This window comes from Mixophyes fleayi, chromosome 11, assembly GCF_038048845.1.
Source record: "Mixophyes fleayi isolate aMixFle1 chromosome 11, aMixFle1.hap1, whole genome shotgun sequence".
Lineage (NCBI taxonomy): Eukaryota > Metazoa > Chordata > Amphibia > Anura > Limnodynastidae > Mixophyes > Mixophyes fleayi.
Genome location: NC_134412.1, coordinates 99875413 through 99894367, shown reverse-complemented (window position 1 = coordinate 99894367; position 18955 = coordinate 99875413). Strand labels below are relative to the sequence as shown.

Sequence of the window (18955 nt, the reverse complement as noted above, 5' to 3'; positions counted from 1 at the left end):
TTTCCTCGTGTGTCCTACAAGCATGTCAAAATATTAGATAAATGCATAAAGTATACCTGCTGAACCAAGGATTGTAAAACAAATAATATACTATCTATTCTCTTAATTATCTTTTTGAAAAAAAGTAATGACATAATTTACCAATATATTATGAGAACCATCTTCCACATATTAGGATTTTTTTATTGAATGCCTACATTACTTTTAGCCTGACAATTATTACATTATTATTGTTATATTCAAATATGTCCAAATTTTTTTAAAAAGATGCATCTAGCACGAAGTCTATTACACCACATCTGATTATAAGAAGGGTCCCCGCATAATAAACTTAATTTTCCACCTACAGCAGCAAGAAGTAACTTGTAATGCAATTTGCAACTGATCCATCGTAATCACACAGGTGTTTAATTGTATAGTGTGCCTACATCTTTATTCAGTCCAGGTAATTTTAAGTTAGGTTTGTGTCTGAATCTAAATTTGAGGTGCACAAATGTAGTGCACTCTAATTTTCAGTGCACGCTGTATCCACCACAATAAGTGCTGAGAGACAAAAGCTGTGGCATTGAAAGAAAGGCAATTATGCAAATAATCTTAAGAATAAAGATCCTTTTTTATTAATTACTAGCTGAAGTACCTGCCGTTGCCTGGGTTTAAATCTTCAAGCTATTAAGTTATCAATGAGTTGGATGTAACTGTCAACCTTTTCAAAATAATTAGAAGCTTAGCAGGTCTTCCAACACACCCATTAGGTGGCTGCCCAGTGTGATTTTTGTTTTTAGATTAAATGTCATTGAAATCCATCTAGTGGAAGGACCAGGACAGGCTCGCCAGGTCAAAGTTCTGCCTAGCGTACACCAACGGGAGGTTCTACTGGGACCCTAATCTCACTAACACCTGGACAGGATTCAACTGGACCATCTCGTGTTGGTTTCATCCCAATCGGTGCAGGGGTGTCTGAATGCATAACTGGACAGACAAGCAGACCAATGATTTATATATATATATATATATATAAGATTTTACTGTGATAGGGCATCCTCAGAATGATTCCTCCTCTTGTCTGCCTTACTTGCATTGATCAACATTCTGCGCTCTTGTTATAATTGCCATACCTACTCCCAGTGCCCTTCTTGAGTATGGTTCCAGTAGGATTAGGATAGGGAAGAGATATCCTAGTACATGGACTGGAGCCAATGACTGGGGAGTCACCAGACCCATTGTGCTAAATAATGCCACATAAGTACCCCTTGAGTAAAATATACACCATGGGTATATCCAAGTACTTATTTAACTAAAAATGTTAACACTAAAATCTGAACATTTCTTGGAGGGGAGGGGATCGTGTAATGTAAGTACCGCTCTTAACTATACATTTATGCATCCGTGTTAATATGACCCAGGTGGCAAAGCCTACATTACGCAGCTTGCTGTGACTCACGTCATGGAGGACCCCATCCTGACCACTTAACTGGGAAGTGGCAGGATGCGGGAAAACCAACCAGGTACTGCAGGAGATCTATGCAGAATTAGGGAGTCTCCCGGACAATACGGGAGAGTGGGCAAGTATGATTAAAACAACCTAAATTATCCACTACAAAGCATACAAGTATAATAGTCAATTTCTGAAAGCAAATCTACATGCTCCAGACTGAATTGAATATTCCCCAGAGCAGGGCCATCTTAACAACATTACGGGCCCCCGGGAAAAGCAGTGCATCGGGGGCCCTATATATATATATATATATATATATATATATATATATATATATATGGGCCTCGATGCACTGCTTTTTTTAAATGTACTCGCTCAGTGACCCTTGAAGTTTTTCTTTTGCAGGATTATTTATTTTATTAAGAGACTTGCCTATGGGGCCCCCTTGCCCCTGGGGCCCCCGGGCACCTGCCCATGGTGCCCAATGGAAAAGATGGCCCTGCCCCAGAGAATACTAAGTAACACCATAGAAATGAACTGACAACTATAATTTTCTGCTGATGAAAACAAGTTCTGTGAATAGAGAGGGAGAGGGGGCTCTTCATATATATCTAATGCATGCTACTGTGCATTAAGGTTCTAGCATAAAATAATAATTGCAAATAACTTTTCTCATGGGCTAATATCTACACATTATCCTTTACTTTGAGTTGACCTTTCAGTTTGCATTTCTTGCTGTTGCTTCCAATTTATGACCCTGTATCTTCAGTTTCTCTATTTCTCACTCTGAAATGATCTTGTTTTTAGATATCTACAGATCAATATGGATCATTTATGAGTAACCACAAGAGAAATTAACTCTTAAAAGGTTGGCCCAATAAGTACATTTTATCTTTAAAAAATAAATGGCTAAATAAATATTATTATTTTTTTAGGTGACCTGGAAACAAATTCAAGACAAAATGCACATATTATACTATCCATTTTCTTGTTATTTAGTACTGATACTACCATCACCAAAAACAACCTCAGTAATATAAGACAGTATAAGTGTGGCTAAGAGCTGGCTAAATCCTATTTCCCATACAGTCATTGTACCAGGTACCTACACTGAAGGGGATTTAGACACTTCACTGTGAGCTGGCTAAATCACCTTCCAATTCACGACCCGACCAGCAGGGGGCTAAAAGGTACCTTCGGTGAAGGGGATTTAGCTGGCTCACACTGAGCTGGCTAAATCCCTTTCGAGTTCATGACCCGGCCAGCAGGGGGCCAAAAGGTACCTTCGGTGAAGGGGATTTAGCTGGCTCACACTGAGTGTGCTATTTCCCATGCAGTGTAGGTACCGGGTACCTACGCTGAAGGGGATTTAGTCGCAACCATATTATTATAGGGAGATCTTACCTCAGCCTTGTACAGGGCCCGGATGTAGAGCTCCAGGTTCTAAGATTGCGACTGAGAGATTATGAGGCCCCGCCCCCTGTGCAGTGTAAGTTGTTGTCAGGGGCGGAGATATTACTGTAAAACTAACAGTGTGTGTGGGAGACTACGGGAAAATGACCGCCGCTATTCTGACTGGCATCAACTTAATCGGTAGAGTAAGTGTCTATAACTATTGTCCTCAGTGCAGGGGAGCGGCGGCCATTTTCCCGTAGTCTCCCACACACTATTGGTCTTACAGATATATCTCTGCCCCTGATAACAACTTACACTGCACAGGGGGCGTGGCCACATTTCTCAGCCGCCATGTCAGAGCCTGGAGCGCCGCCCTCAGTCTGTACAACATCCGGGCCCTGTACAAGGCTGAGGTAATAATATAGTTCCCCCATGTTTATGTGCAGCCTCCCGGCCATCAGGGCCTCATACATGCGGCATCTCTTCCATTACCCACAGACCAGCCATGGACACATCAGGCCTCATCCACATATAAATACCTGACTCATTAACCAATCAAACTGAAGGAGAGTTTATCAAATGAGCAATATAATGAGTCTTTCATAAAATATCCATTAAATAAATATTACCCAGAATCCCTCCCACAGTCATACAGACTGACACCATTTGTTTGCATTATACATTTATAACACACTATGAAGATCATTATATATATATATATATATATATATATATATATATATATATATATATATATAAGAAAGGCAAATCGAGATGCTCTGATACTATTTTAAGATTATTAAAAAGATGTTAATTTTTTGAGTGTAACTTTATTAAAACCAGTCAAATAAAATCCAGGATAGTGAAATGTGTTAATAAAATGCAATGTAAGCAGATTGCAGTGTTATTGTCACTATTTGAGTTTATAATAATGCTTTTATTTCAATCACTTTCTTTCTCTTGAGAGTCCTCGGGATTAAATAGATCTGGTTTGCACTATAGCTATGGATAGTCTGCTGTACTTCTGTGTAGATTATTATATCTCCTTGTGTGACCCATTTATTTCCTCCTCAAATACAGAGTTTTATACAGACGTTTGTGGTCCTATAATAACTAAGTATCTTATATGTTAAAGGAAAACTACGTAATATATTTGGCCTGAGACCCTGATAGATATCGGTAGTCATTGATTATATAACACCAATATTTTGTGGTTCTTATTTACCATATAATAAGTATTTGTCTCACTCACACCTGGTGTTACATTTTGTATTGAATGTTTTAATAGGTTACAATGTTATCCCTCTGTTAGTATACAGAGCAGACTGCGTTTAAGTAAAACTAAAATCATCTAACACCAACATTTACACAATCTAATAGTAAAGCAATAAGATATACTAAACCAAGCTAAAGAGCTTAAGTAGATATATAAGCTTTAAACGCAAAAGAGCTATAGGAACAATAGAGCTATAACCGCTTGAAACAAGAACAGAGAACAAGAAGTTGAACATCAGCACTTCCATCTTTTTTGGGGGATCCAAAACACCACCCACAATCTGTGACTCCTCTCCCATCTGCTTCTCCAACAGGATAAATTACTTCATTAGTTATCCATGGAACAAGTGCACCAATACCCAACAACCACTTTAATCCAGAGGAACACCAAAAATAAGCCACTCCAGGACCATCCACCAAACTAAGAACAGGAAGACAAAGAACCAAAGGAGAGGAACATCTCCTGACAACGTCTTCACTCTAAAGGATTAGGCAGTAAGTGACAAACACCTACAACACCTGACCACCTATAGATCTCACCAGGTTACACCACCTATAGATCCCGTCAGGTTACACCACCTATAGATCCAGCCAGGTTACACCACCTATAGATCTCACCAGGTTACACCACCTATAGATCCCACCAGGTTACACCACCTATAGGTCTCACCAGGTTACACCGTCTATAGATCCCACCAGGTTACACCACCTATCGATCCCACCAGGTTACACCATGGCATCCCATTCACTTTCCGCTTAGTGCCGGGACACCTATACTCTCCACAGGGCAGCAACCAATCACAGGTCCACTGATACATCCTCACAGCGCAGACAGTCCCTATCCTACATCTCTACGTATGGATATGAAGGATTTATTATAGAGGGGTGTTACATGGAAGACATATTACAGGGCACTATACCACCATGGAGAGTGGGCTCTGGATCCCACTGTCAGACATGCTATGGAGACATAGAGCTGAGTTACTGACCATGCTGTGTGTCATGTTACAAAGAAATTCCGTATAAAAAGTATCTCTAAACCCTCAGCCCCTCGTTACCAGTTTCAGTCATGTTTCTATATGGTGTTAAAATGTACAATAATATCTGTATTTGTCCATATAGCCAGGTGATCTTATGTAGTGTTTTTGTCATGACAGAGCTTTCTGCCATTCATCTACATTCTAATTATTCTGATATGTTTATTTAGATAACAGGAGAAACGTACGAAGCACCTATATAAGTATATCCTAAAATGTATTTCCCAGCTTCTCTCATATCTATAAATGAGATACACATATATATATATATATATATATATATATATATATATATATACACATGCAATTAAGTGCTGTTTCCTATAGCTTAGGTAAAGGTATAGGGTCTATGATATAACCATGTGCATGGTTTCATCTTTTTAGTGCAACTCCAGCAGGTCAAGTGATGCAAGTGATGGGGGCACTGATATGGTTTCTTCTACTACACTGTTCAAACTGCATCTAAACCAGGTTACTTAACTGAACAGAACCATTTTCAGAGCATTTTTCAAGCACAGTGTCCCCCAATGGAGTCAGAGAAACAGATGTTACATTGAGTAAAAATCCTCTTTTCTCTTTCCTACCATTGAGGGACTGTCACAAGTCAGAGTCACAAATAATAGGACCTTTAGACCTGCCTAATGAAGCACTACCTCCTGGGAGGTGTGGAGTGTTACGACACAGAAGGTTTTCACCAGTGACCCCTGCAAGGAGACATGGGCTTGGCTGCTTCCGTGACGTAGGTCACAGCCCTCTCAGTTGGTAGGAAAAGTGTATTGGAGAGGTACGAGTAGCAAAGGTAATGTACTAAATGGAATAAGAGGTGTTGAACAGAACTGGGTTCTGTGACAAAGTAAATACTTAGTCGAGATGCTCAAGCTCATTTCCTCGAGATTCGAACACACCTGAACTTAGGGGATCGGAGTACCGAGCCGAATCGGCTCTGTACTGTTGCGCACCCTCAGAATCGAAAACGAGGCAAAACGTCATTGTGATGTCGTCGAATCTTGCGAATTTTGAATTCCTTTTTAAGATCCAGCATAGCGAGGGGTGGGAGGCAGGGCGGACCCCCATTTTTCTTTTCTGCCACTGCCGTGTGCCAATGTGTCCTAGATGTGCTAGGAACTGCCGTGTGCTTGTGTCATTGCTCTGTCGCTTACCATCCAGCCAGGTTGCTGCAGTATTTGTCTGAAAGTGTATGAAAATAATATTGTGATCTGTGAGGTGGTCAAAATTGGCTACAAATTACTTGAAATTAGTGTTATTGAGGTAAATAATAATGTAGGAACAAAAAAAGAGCAAAAATATGTGATTTTAGCATATTTTAGGATTTTCCTTAAAAAATTCAAAACCAAAACACACGAGGGTGGTTTTTGCCATAATCAAAACACTAAGCTAATCCAGAATCAAAACCAAAACTACTTCACGGGGGTCAGTGAGCATCTCTAATATTTAGGTCCAGATATGCTGGGAAGCACAGGAATTGGATCAGGAGGAATACAGCGGTATACAGGAGCCAGGAACAATGTCCACACACAAGGAGAGACTCAAAGAACTGACAGTGAGTGATTGAAAAAAGGTGTTTTACATGATGCAACCAATAGAGGGCGATGTCCAATAGAAGTGAATGGGAGCTGACAAAAGAACGGACCGCACATGCGCAGACCGAAATCGAATGTGGCACCGGACCGAAAGAGTAGCAGCGTCTCCCACATGGAGACCACCAACAGAGGACTCCATAGATGAGCTATCTGGGACCTGACCAAGTGATTGGCAGGCCCGGAGAATGATAGGGCCTTTGCATTATGTTGGGGACATACCAAAGCTGCTCCTAAAGGAGGGCTCATTCTGGAACAGCTAAGCACAACACCTTGGCATCAAAGCTCGCATTTGCAGATGCAAAGCCCTGCAACCTGTAGGATTTTGAGAAATTATGGAAAGACGACCACGTAGCTGCTCGGCACAACTGCTCCACCTAAGCACCGTAACGTGCCTCCCAAGATGCGCCCAAAGCCCTAGTGGAATGCGCTTTCAAGGCGTCTGTCACTGGGTGAGAGTCTCCGACATAAGCCAACCGAATGGTGGAAGTTATCGAACGAGCAATGGACTGCCTGGAGGCAGGCCAGCCCCTCTTATGTGCGTCATAGAGAATGAAGAGGTCTTTGGTCTTCCTAACAGAAACAGTACGATCCACATAACACCGAAGGGCACAACCAGTGTCCAGCAAAGGTAAAGTGTTATCTGTAGATATAGAAGGACGGAATGCTGGAACAACAATTTCCTGATTCAAATGTAACCAGGACACCACCTTTGGAGGGTTTAATGTGGAGGACCGCTCTATCTTTGGGAAAAACCAAGAACGGAGAATTGCAGCAAAGCGCTTCCAGCTCCGACACATGCCGAGCAGAAGCAATGGATAAAAGAAGCACCACCTTCCAAGTACCATGGCGTAGATCCACTGAATGCAAAGGCTCAAAGAGAACTCTAGTGATAGGCCTCAGCACATGATTGAGATCCCATGGTTCCACTGGATGTACAAAGGGCAGCTAAACGTGTAAGACTCTCTGGAGTAATGTCTGTACCTCTGGTAAGACCATCAGTTGGTGCTGAAAATATATTGAGAGTGTAGAAACCTTCACCTTAAGCGAACCCAGACGGAGTAATTTATCCAGACCTGCATGTAAAAAGGAAAGTAAATGGGAAAGACTAAACCTGGAAGTGTTATAACCCTGAGAGTCACACCAGTGGATGCATACCTTCCATAACCGATGGTAAATTGCCAAAGATTAAGTTTCTGCCAAGCGTCAAACACCATGTCCAACAGCTGAGGGCAGGGTGAAAACAAACAACCTGCTTCTTCGGTTTCTTACAGAGGAAAAGCAGCAGGATCCCCAGACTCAGGTTCCGCTAAGCCTAGAGTGTCTGACGCCCTAGGATAAGGTTATCCACATTGTTAGACGATGCAGTCAAGGGAAGAGAAACATATCATACCTCTGTGGACCGTGACATCACCTTAGTGAGTTCAGCTATGGATGTTGCCAGCGATCTGGCCCAGGCCGGCTCCTCCAGGGCTGTCGATACCTGGGTGAGCGCACGGCTTTCAGCCCCGCACTCTGCACACAGGACGTCTGGGTCAGACTGTCCAGAAGACAATTTATACATGTATAATGCTGCACAGACGTTCCAGCGGGTCCCTCACCCTTGGAAGTCCCTTCTCAGACATGATGTTATATTAAGAAAGGTATCACCTCAAAACATTATTATTATTTATTTTTATATAAACATATATATATATATATATATATATATATATATATATATATATATATATATAAATATGTCTGGATTATGACTGTAATTGTGTTGTCAGGTTCCTACAAGGTGTCAAGATGTCACTGTGTATTTCTCTATGCAGGACTGGAAGTATTTAGGAGGACAGAAGGGTCTGTACGAGGACGTGAGGATGGAGAATCGCCGGATCCTCACATCACTGGGTAAGAGGAGACTTTCATTTATTGTAAAGGAGAGAATAGTTCTGAGGGCCACCTAGATACACTCATCTGAGAATCACATATAAACAATGTAATCAGTCACTGTGTGTTTCCTACAGATGGATCCAGTAACAGAAATACCCCAGAAAGATATCTCCATCCTCATTATTCACAGGATTGTACACAGGAAAATCCCCGTATCCCACAGGAGAATCAGGTAGATGACATTTTAGGGTCTCGCAAATACCAGAACAGTAATGTGACTTTATATTATATTATATTATCTGTAAAAATAAATATATATAAAGATCTTATACACTGATTGGCTTCTATTTTATTTGAATTTATTAAATCCGATATAATTAAATGTGATTTTATTTTTGTTTTGTGGGCTACTTAGGATGACGTCCTGACTGATATTAAAGTAGAAATTACAGAGGGAGAGGAAGAGACGTATGTGAGGGGTGATCAGCAGTGTAAGGAGGAGGAAATCCCTACAGATATCAGCACAGGTGAGTAATAATCACTTATTACAGAAGAGTCACATATTCTGCTTATATATACAATGTAATCAGTCACTGTGTGTTTCCTACAGATGGATCCAGTAACAGAAATACCCCAGAGAGATATCTCCGTCCTCATTATTCACAGGATTGTACACAGGAAAATCTGATTATCCCACAGAAGTATCAGGTAGATGACATTTTAGGGTCTCGCCAAAGTGTCTTTATTATATGATCTTTAAAAGAGCTGTGTGGATCTTATATACTGATAGTCTTCTGTTTAATCTCAAATGATTAAATGAGATATTATTAGATGTGATATATTTTATTACCATAATCTTCTTAATGTAACTCTCACAAGTTTGACTCTCTACCTCCTATCCTCTTTGTATTGCTTCCTTTGTTCTAGTTGTCTTCTGATGTAGTTGCTTTTTCTATTGTCTCTTGCATTGATTTTTACTGATTATATTGTTTCTCTTCTCCCTTTTCTGTATTTTGTTCTGTTTCTTTTTTGTTGATTGTGCGGCGCTGCGGATTCTATGGCGCCATATAACTAAGATAATCATGATATTGTTATTGTTTTGTTGGCTATTTAGGATGACGTCTTGACTGATATTAAAGTAGAAACGATAGAAGGAAAGGAAGAGACGTATGTGAGGGGTGATCAGCAGTGTAAGGAGGAGGAAATCCTTACAGATATCAGCACAGGTGAGTAATAAACACTTATTACAGAAGAGTCACATATTCTGCTTATTCAGTCACATCAACAACCTCTGCCCTCTCTCATGCTGCCCTTGTGCCCTCTCTCACGCTGCCTCCTCTCACACTGCCCCTCTGCCCTCTCTCACACTGCCTCCTCTGCCCTCTCTCACGCTGCCTCATCTCATGCTGCCCCTTTGCCCTCTCTCACACTGCCCCTCTGCCCTCTCTCACGCTGCCTCATCTCACTCTGCCCCTCTGCCCTCTCTCACGCTTCTGCCTCTCACCCTGCCCCTCTGCCCTCTCTCACGCTGCCTCCTCTCACGCTGCCACTCTGCCCTCTCTCACACTGCCTCCTCTGCCCTCTCTCACGCTGCCCCTCTGCCCTCTCTCAAGCTGCCTCCTCTCACACTGCCCCTCTGCCCTCTCTCAAGCTGCCTCATCTCATGCTGCCCCTCTGACCTCTCTCACGCTGCCTCCTCTCACGCTGCCACTCTGCCCTCTCTCACGCTGCCTCCTCTTACACTGCCCCTCTGCCCTCTCTCATGCTGCCTCATCTCATGCTGCCCCTTTGCCCTCCCTCACGCTGCCTCATCTCACGCTGCCCCTCTGCCCTCTCTCATGCTGCCTCCTCTTACTCTACCCTCTCTCACGCTGCCCTCTCTCTTTGCCCCTCTGCCCTCTCACACTGCCCTTTCACTCTGTCCCCGCTGCCCCCTTCTCACTCTGCCCCCCCTCTCACTTTGCCCCTGCCACTCTGCCCCTGCCACACTCTCTCACTCTGCCCCACTCTCACTCTGCCACTCACTCTCTGCCCCTTTCTCTATGCTTCTCTCTCACTTGGCCGCCACTCTGCCCCCCTCCGCCACTCTGACCCCCTCTTAGCCACTCTGACCCCCCCTCCTCCGCGGCCAGCCAGAGGAAAAAGAAAAAAAAAAGAAAAAACACTTACCAATCCGCGCGCCCGACAATCAGTGACAAGCTGCAGGAGAGAGAAGGATGCTGGATCCCGGAGCCGCGCGGATTGGTAAGCGTTTTTTCTTTTTCCTCTGGCTGGTCGCGGCACCCCAGTGGCAGCGCCGCGGCACCCTTGGGAGCCGCGGCGCACACTTTGGGAACCGCTGGTCTATACCATTAGTGATTAATTATATGAGATAAGTTATGGCGCCTGAGGATCCCCCAGTATTTATTTGTTTATATTTGTATTTTGTGAGTAAGTTGGTGTGATAGGGCTGCTGTATCTGGGAATTGGAGCCTTATTTTTATTTCAAAAATGATCTGACCAGTGTGGGAGTTAGGAGCCATCAGCCCCTATTAGACTCCTGACATCCTCCTCACATCATATCATTGTGTGCTACCAGCCCAGAGATCTGACCAGTCTCCTCCTCACATCATATCACTATGTGCTACCAGTCCAGAGATCTGACCAGTCTCCTCCTCACATCATATCATTGTGTGCTACCAGCCCAGAGATCTGACCAGTCTCCTCCTCACATCATATCACTGTGTGCTACCAGCCCAGAGATCTGACCAGTCACCTCCTCACATCATATCACTGTGAGCTACCAGCCCAGAGATCTGACCAGTCTCCTCCTCACATCATATCACTGTGTGCTACCAGCCCAGAGATCTGACCAGTCTCCTCCTCACATCATATCACTGTGTGCTACCAGCCCAGAGATCTGACCAGTCTCCTTCTCACATCATATCACTGTGTGCTACCAGCCCAGAGATCTGACCAGTCACCTCCTCACATCATATCACTGTGAGCTACCAGCCCAGAGATCTGACCAGTCTCCTCCTCACATCATATCACTGTGTGCTACCAGCCCAGAGATCTGACCAGTCTCCTCCTCACATCATATCACTGTGTGCTACCAGCCCAGAGATCTGACCAGTCACCTCCTCACATCATATCACTGTGAGCTACCAGCCCAGAGATCTGACCAGTCTCCTCCTCACATCATATCACTGTGTGCTACCAGCCCAGAGTTCTGACCAGTCTCCTCCTCACATCATATCATTGTGTACTACCAGCCCAGAGATCTGACCAGCCTCCTCCTCACATCATATCATTGTGTGCTACCAGCCCAGAGATCTGACCAGTCTTCTCCTCACATCATATCACTGTGTGCTACCAGCCCAGAGATCTGACCAGTCTCCTCCTCACATCATATCATTGTGTACTACCAGCCCAGAGATCTGACCAGTCTCCTCCTCACATCATATCATTGTGTGCTACCAGCCCAGAGATCTGACCAGTCTCCTCCTCACATTATATCACTGTGTGCTACCAGCCCAGAGATCTGACCAGTCTCCTCCTCACATTATATCACTGTGTGCTACCAGCCCAGAGATCTGACCATTCTACTCCTCATACTGTCTGATGTTTCTCTTACGTCCTATTGGGGGACACTTCTAGACATTGAGGTATAGTAGATGGTTCAAGGAGTTAAGGCACTTTAACAATCAAACTTGTGAATGTAGCTCCACCCCTACTATACCCCTCCCACAGGAGGGAGTACTCAGTTTAGTTTTAGTGCAGTCAGGAGTCGGGCATATTCTTCAGGGCTCCTGCCCTGGACTTTATTTAACAGGGTTAGGGTTGACATTTATTTTGCATTTCAAGGAGGAGCACAGGCTGGGATCAGGGATGCTTCCCAGTGGGTGGACAATCTGCGGCCCTCTCCGGGACCCTGAGCCGGGCAGAGTATTCTTTACAGCTGTCTCACGCGAAGCATCGCTGCCCACTTTAATTCATTCTATTTTATAACAGTCTCAACATTTTCAACAATCTTCTGCAGACGGCAGCAAGCTGTCCACATTTAGAACGTAGTCTGTCCGACAATACAGACTTCCGTCCGGCCATTACAGCACAAGGAAAGATGGTTTAGGATACTTCTCCTCTGGTTCGTGGCGCCATTATTGTCAAACGCCATTTTCTCACTCAAGTGTAGCACAGTACTGTACAGTACTGTAGATCTGATGGTGTCCTTGTTAAACTTCAATGTCCCTCTCTTCTGTGCAAAATCCCAGGATCCTACAGAATTCATTCAATGCACCTGAAGGTTCTCAAGAAGTTAAAGAGGGAATAGGTGGCGGCTATCCTTGGGGAACCAGACTGGCCTCACCGAGCTTATTACTCGGATCTTCTCGGGATGACAATAGAACCACCGTTCAGATTGCACCTCTGCCTGGACTTGCTCACATAGGTCATCTTAGTTGCCACTCGTTAAGTCGGCTTTGACGGCGTGGCTATTGAAATCATGATTCTCAGAGCAAAGGGGTTTTCTGCAGCCATGATAAAAGCCAGAAAGTCTTATTCCTCTGCCAACTATTATCAGATCTGGAAGGTATATGTTCTTTGGTGTGAGATAAGTCATTTCCATACCTCTCATTTCAACCTTTCCAGGTTGCAGGCCTTGAGAAGGGCTTGTGTTTATTCTCTTTGAAGTTGCAGGTTTCAGCACTGTCAATTTACTTCCAGCGCAAATTGGCTATCCTGCTGGAAGTTCACACTTTGTTACAGAGGATGCATCATGTTTTACCCCCATTTGTGCACTTGGTTGAGCTATGGGATCTGATTTTGGTTCTTCAAGTGTTGGTCAAAGAACCGTTTGAACCTTTAGATTCTGTGGATCTTAGGTAGCTTACCTGGAAAGTGGCTTTTCTTCTGGCAGTGTCTTTGGCACGCCAACTGTCTTAAGTTGGGGGCATTATCCTGAGTTTCCCCTTCATAGTTTTTCAAGTTTCGCACCAAGCCCTCTTTTGTTCCTAAAGTCGTTTTTTCACTTCCATTAGATTCAGGAAATTGTGGTTCCTGTATTGTCTCTGAGTTCTCGGTCTTTGGATCAGTCCTTATTACTACTGGATGTGGTCAGCGCCCTTAGGTGCAATGTACACCGCACTGTGGGACTTCGCAAAACCATGGATCTGTTTGTGCTATATGATGCGCAGTTGGCCGGCCTCCAAGGTGTCTTTAGCTGGATGGATCACTTCCACCATCGGTTTGGCTTAAACGACGACAGCTAGGCCAGTCCCAGGAGGTTTGTCAGCTTTTTCGACCAGGGCTGTAGGTGCTTCCTAGGTGGCGCGTCACGGAGCTTCAACCGAACAGCTGTGACAAGCAGCTACTTGGTCGTCTGTCCACACCTTTGTGAAGTTTTACAGGTTGTAGGGCTTTGCATTCCAGGATGCTAGATTTGGCCGCAAAGTTTTGCGCGCAGCTGTGTAAGAGCAATCCTTCCCTTAGCGGTGGCCATGGTATGTCCCTTATGTCTAACAATGTCCCCTAATAGGACGTAAGAGAAAATAGGATTTTTGTACTCGCCGTTAAATCCCTTTCTCGTAGTCCATTGAGAGACACTGTGCGCCCACCCTTGCTCTGTATTGTTTGTTGGGTTGACTATGTTTGTGTGTTCTGGAAAACCTATTTTGGCCCTCCTTCGGACTTTGGTACCACCTACTATACCCCTATGTCTAGCACTGTCCCCCAATGGACTAAGAGAAAAGGATTTTCACTGAGTACAAAAATTCTATTATCTCAAGGGATGTCAATCCTAAAGGACTCAGTGAATTTACCTATGGACCTTCTATACACTACCTCTTGTGATGATACCAATAATCCTCTCTGTGTACTACCACATGTGATGTTACCCATTAATTTCCCCTTCTGATCATCCATGAATTATTGATCAATTTGTTGTATATTAACACTGTAATTTTAAAGTAAAATACCAGATGATTCCCAGGTGATAACACACACACACACACACACACACACACACACACACACATCATTATAACATACACTTCACACACAGTCTACTTTCCTGGAGACACAGAGCTGTAACCACACACCCATCATTGCACAATAGCCCTCCAGTATGTGCTTGGATACCCTGTACTGGTTCTCTTCATCAGCTGATCTGTCATTGTGCCCTGCTTTGCCCTAATGCTTTTTTCCACTTTGTGGTGTTGCGATCAGCTTCAGGTTTGTAGACTCAACACCAGCTAAGATTGACATAGAGAGAGGTAGTGCAGAGTCTAAGTTACTGCCGTTATTCACCAGGGCCCGCAGAAAAGCAGGATGGATTTTGCTGCATGTAGTAACTAGGTCGTGGTCCAACGAATTGGCCCTTGATTTGGTGGGCGGAGTACAACAGGCAAGTAGGCAGAATAGTCATTCTAAACCTATGGCAGGACTGTCTACTAATATAGACCACATCGACTATGCTTCTGAGGCTTCAGTGTCTGTGTGTGCCGGTAGTGTCTAGTTGGACCTTGTCACTGGCTATTGAGGCTTATGTCGTAGTATGCTGGCTGGGCAATGTGTGTGCTTTGGAAATATAACTCGCCATAGTCTGCTATTTGCCTGGAGTTGTTCATGGCGGCTGATTATAAGCAGTGTGCTTTATAATAGGGTTTTATTTGTAGTTTGCAAATTGAAATTAAACAACTGAACATCGTGAACTCACTCATAGTTTGAAAATCTGTCATCGGCATCTAAATATATTTCCATATATTTATTTCCAACAGATGGATGCAAACACATGAATATCTCGGATGGGCGTCTCCTTTTATCTCCAGGTTTTGAAATAGAAGATAACATCACACAAGAGTCTCCAGGAGAGAACCCCATTTCCCTAAATATACATCGAATACTTTACAGTACAGATAAATCACCTTATCCCTCTACTTATGAGGAATGTTCTCCTGCAAACAGAGATATTTTTACACATAGTACAGCTCATATTAATGATGATAAAATCTTTCCATGTTGTGAGGGTGGGAAAGGTTTTGCATGCAAATCAGACCTTATTAGACGTCAGAGAACTCGCACAGGTGAGAAACCATTTCCATGTTCTGAGTGTGAGAAATGTTTTGCATGGAAATCAAAACTTTTGAGACATCAGAGAACTCATACAGGTGAGAAACCATTTCCATGTTCTGAGTGCGGGAAATGTTTTGCACAGAAATCAAAACTTTTCGAACATCTGCAAAATCACACAGGTGGGAAACCATTTCCATGTTGTGAGTGTGGTAAATGTTTTCGATACAAATCAAGCCTATTTGAACATCAGAGAATTCACACAGGTGAGAAACCATTTGCATGTTCTGAATGTGGGAAATGGTTTACACAAATATCAAGTCTTGTTCAACATCAGCGAACTCACACAGGTGAGAAACCATTTCAATGTTCTGAATGTGGGAAATGTTTTGCACAGAAATCAAAACTTTTTACACATCAGCAAACTCACACAGGTGAGAAACCATTTTCATGTTCTGAGTGTGGTAAATGTTTTGCACAAGAATCAAAACTTTTCACACATCAGCAAACTCACACAGGTGAGAAACCATTTTCATGTTCTGAGTGCGGGACATGTTTTGCATGGAAATCAAAACTTGTCAGACACCAGAGTTTACATACGGGTGAGAAACCATTTCCATGTCCTGACTGTGGGAAATGTTTTACACGAAAATCAAGTCTTAAAAAACATCAGAGAGCTCACACAAGTGAGAAGCCTTTTCCATGTACTGAATGAGGGAAATAGTTTGTCAAAGAAATCTCGTTGAATATCAAAATATTCACATAGCACAAAAGCAATTAAACAAGAAACAAGGAGCAACTGTGCTCTTAATATTGAAAAATCATTTAATTTTATTAATGTAACTTAAAATGGACATATACAGTTTATATTTACATTATTTATACTCAGGGAAAGTCTGATTGGAACAGATCATTCATGTGGAACTAATTTCTCTATTAGATGTTGTCCACAGTATTAACAAAACCACCTTGTTGTTAAATAGGATACTGAGTAATATATAATTCTGGCAATGAGTTGGAGGTATTATGTGGGATCTAGACACTGTACAGTATGTTTATTCATACTCTCACTCTCTAATTGAAGGTGTGGGAAGGTTTATATAATTAGTTCTCTAATCTGTTACTTTCTCACTGGGGATTGATTATAAAGCTTCAACAGTGTGGTCCCACATTGTAGATGTAATTTTTTGGTGCCGTGCAGCTATTTTTGTACAAATGCTGCCATTTATGTGGTATGCCCATGGCTAAGTGGGTCAAGATGTGTCTGCAGCGGTGCAAAACTTTGCTTCATCCTATGATAAGGGCTGAGGGCATTTGGATTTACTTGCTAAATGTGGTTTAAATGCACATTCACCAGCATGTGAAAAAGTAGAATTTGTTTTGCAGGGTGAGATGTTTTAATGAGGTTTAAAGTCTGGTGAGTGAGCATTCACTGAGGTCTTCTCACTTTAGCATGTGGTTATAGAGCCTTTATCTCTTCCCTGTAAAAGGACTTGAGTTTGTGCATGCTTAGTGGTGGCAGTGGTCAGACCTCATCCTATTTGTTTTAAATGTGATGGTTTTTGCTATGTCCAGAGACACTTAATACCTGAATGTACTGGATCCAGCAATTCTCTGGTTGGGTTTCCTGATAATAACGTTACTGTAAATGGATTCCTCATGTACTTTCAGCAGCTGGATGTCTTGTACCATCTAGATAGTAAGAACCTCTCGTCTTCTCTTTGGACGTCATTCAGTAAGTTAAGGACATTTCCTTAATAAACATATTGATGGCTCCTTTCATTTACTTGTTGGACAAACTACTTGGTGTTATGATGTCACGGGATACAGGAAACTGATGACATGTAACAATTTCCTGGGGAGATATATATTTACTATTATACATATTTGCTATACAGTGGTATATGTTTAATTAAAGAGTTGTTGGCCCTATGCAGTTTTTCCAGAGATCTGACATGGATGGAGACTCTTTGGTAGTGTACAGATTTAGGAAGGTACAAGACTATATGCAGCACAATACAGACACCATACATAACCAAGAGGACATTTCTAATGTCATTAAAAACATACAAAATAACAAGGTGAATGAGTGTCTTAATAGTTAAAATCACCATCGCACTCAGCTGTGGGTTACGTTACACAGACACATATCTCACCGCAGTGTACGGTGACTTTTCCTTTGCTACAGCTGTGAAGTATTAAATGTAGGATGGTTCTTCTAACAATTACAGAGATAGATATTTTGTGGGCTGTACCAACATTTATGAGAATACAGCCTATTTATTATATGACAAACAATAAAGTGAAAATGGTGCTCAACCCAATTTTTTCAAATATTTGTATAGATGTTAATTAAGTTCAATACACAAATCTACTTAATAAATAGAGGAGGTGGCTGCTGTCATCTGAATGTCTGATAGTTCCTCAGGTAGAAAGATTAAATCTGTGTACAAAAGTAAAGAACAAGGTGTCTAATAGTGTAATTATATGAATAGTGGGCAGTATGTGCACGTTGCTCTATTATACGTGTACCAGGTATGTTAAGAATCAAGTCTCATCTATATTAAAATATTAAATGGATTATCTGATCCAATCCTTTGTGTCTCCACACCATGGATCCACTTATGAATCTGTATAGCTCAGGGACACCATGAAGAAGGGATCGCTCCTGAACACGTTACCCTTTGCTGCGCAGTGTGAATTTGTGCGTCTTTAAACGCAGACTGCACGTGCTATGATTGGCATGTGCGCAGTAACTAATTACATGATGCCGGCTGCGTTATCAGACACAGACTACACCTGCGCAGTACTAACGACGCGGCAGCAGCACACGCCTGGGTGCAAGGTATCACAGCTCTACAGGCCAGCAGAGATGTGCATATTTCCCCCTCTAAAGAAACCTGGTTTCTGATGTAGAAATACAAGCTGCTTAGACCAATGCTTAATTATAGTTATAGTTAATATGGCAGCAAGGTGATATTTACAAAGATTGCATTGTTATGTTTACTATTAATATTGCTGCTGATTGTAGTTTAATACAAACTGTATGGTGTATATAGGATGATTATATACTATTGTGAGGGCCTCAGAACCGTAGTTCTCTTGGTACCCGGGCTCTAGGTTCACAGATCACACAGGTAAGGAAGCAAGAAAGAGATAATAACCTGTAATAACAAAGTGTACGCTCAAAGTAAATGCAACAGTGCTCCCCAAGGAGAAACGTATTCCCTCACCAAATATAACCAAGTGTCAGTAAATTCACCAGTGTCAGTAAAACCCCCCAACCAAGA

The 18955-nt window shown here is 42.5% G+C and overlaps 1 protein-coding gene across 1 annotated transcript in view; it reads left to right on the top strand.

The window, feature by feature from the left end:
• LOC142107277 (uncharacterized) overlaps window positions 1–17447 on the top strand; it is a 76950-nt gene extending 59503 nt beyond the window's left edge. The window contains exons 2-7 of the mRNA XM_075190608.1: window positions 8513–8636; window positions 8753–8850; window positions 9034–9145; window positions 9229–9326; window positions 9733–9844; window positions 15374–17447. Coding sequence (XP_075046709.1) covers window positions 8552–8636; window positions 8753–8850; window positions 9034–9145; window positions 9229–9326; window positions 9733–9844; window positions 15374–16380 — 1512 coding nt within the window. The 5' untranslated portion in view covers window positions 8513–8551 and the 3' untranslated portion in view covers window positions 16381–17447. The remainder of the gene's footprint in view (window positions 1–8512; window positions 8637–8752; window positions 8851–9033; window positions 9146–9228; window positions 9327–9732; window positions 9845–15373) is intronic.
• Window positions 17448–18955: the final 1508 nt, after the last annotated feature.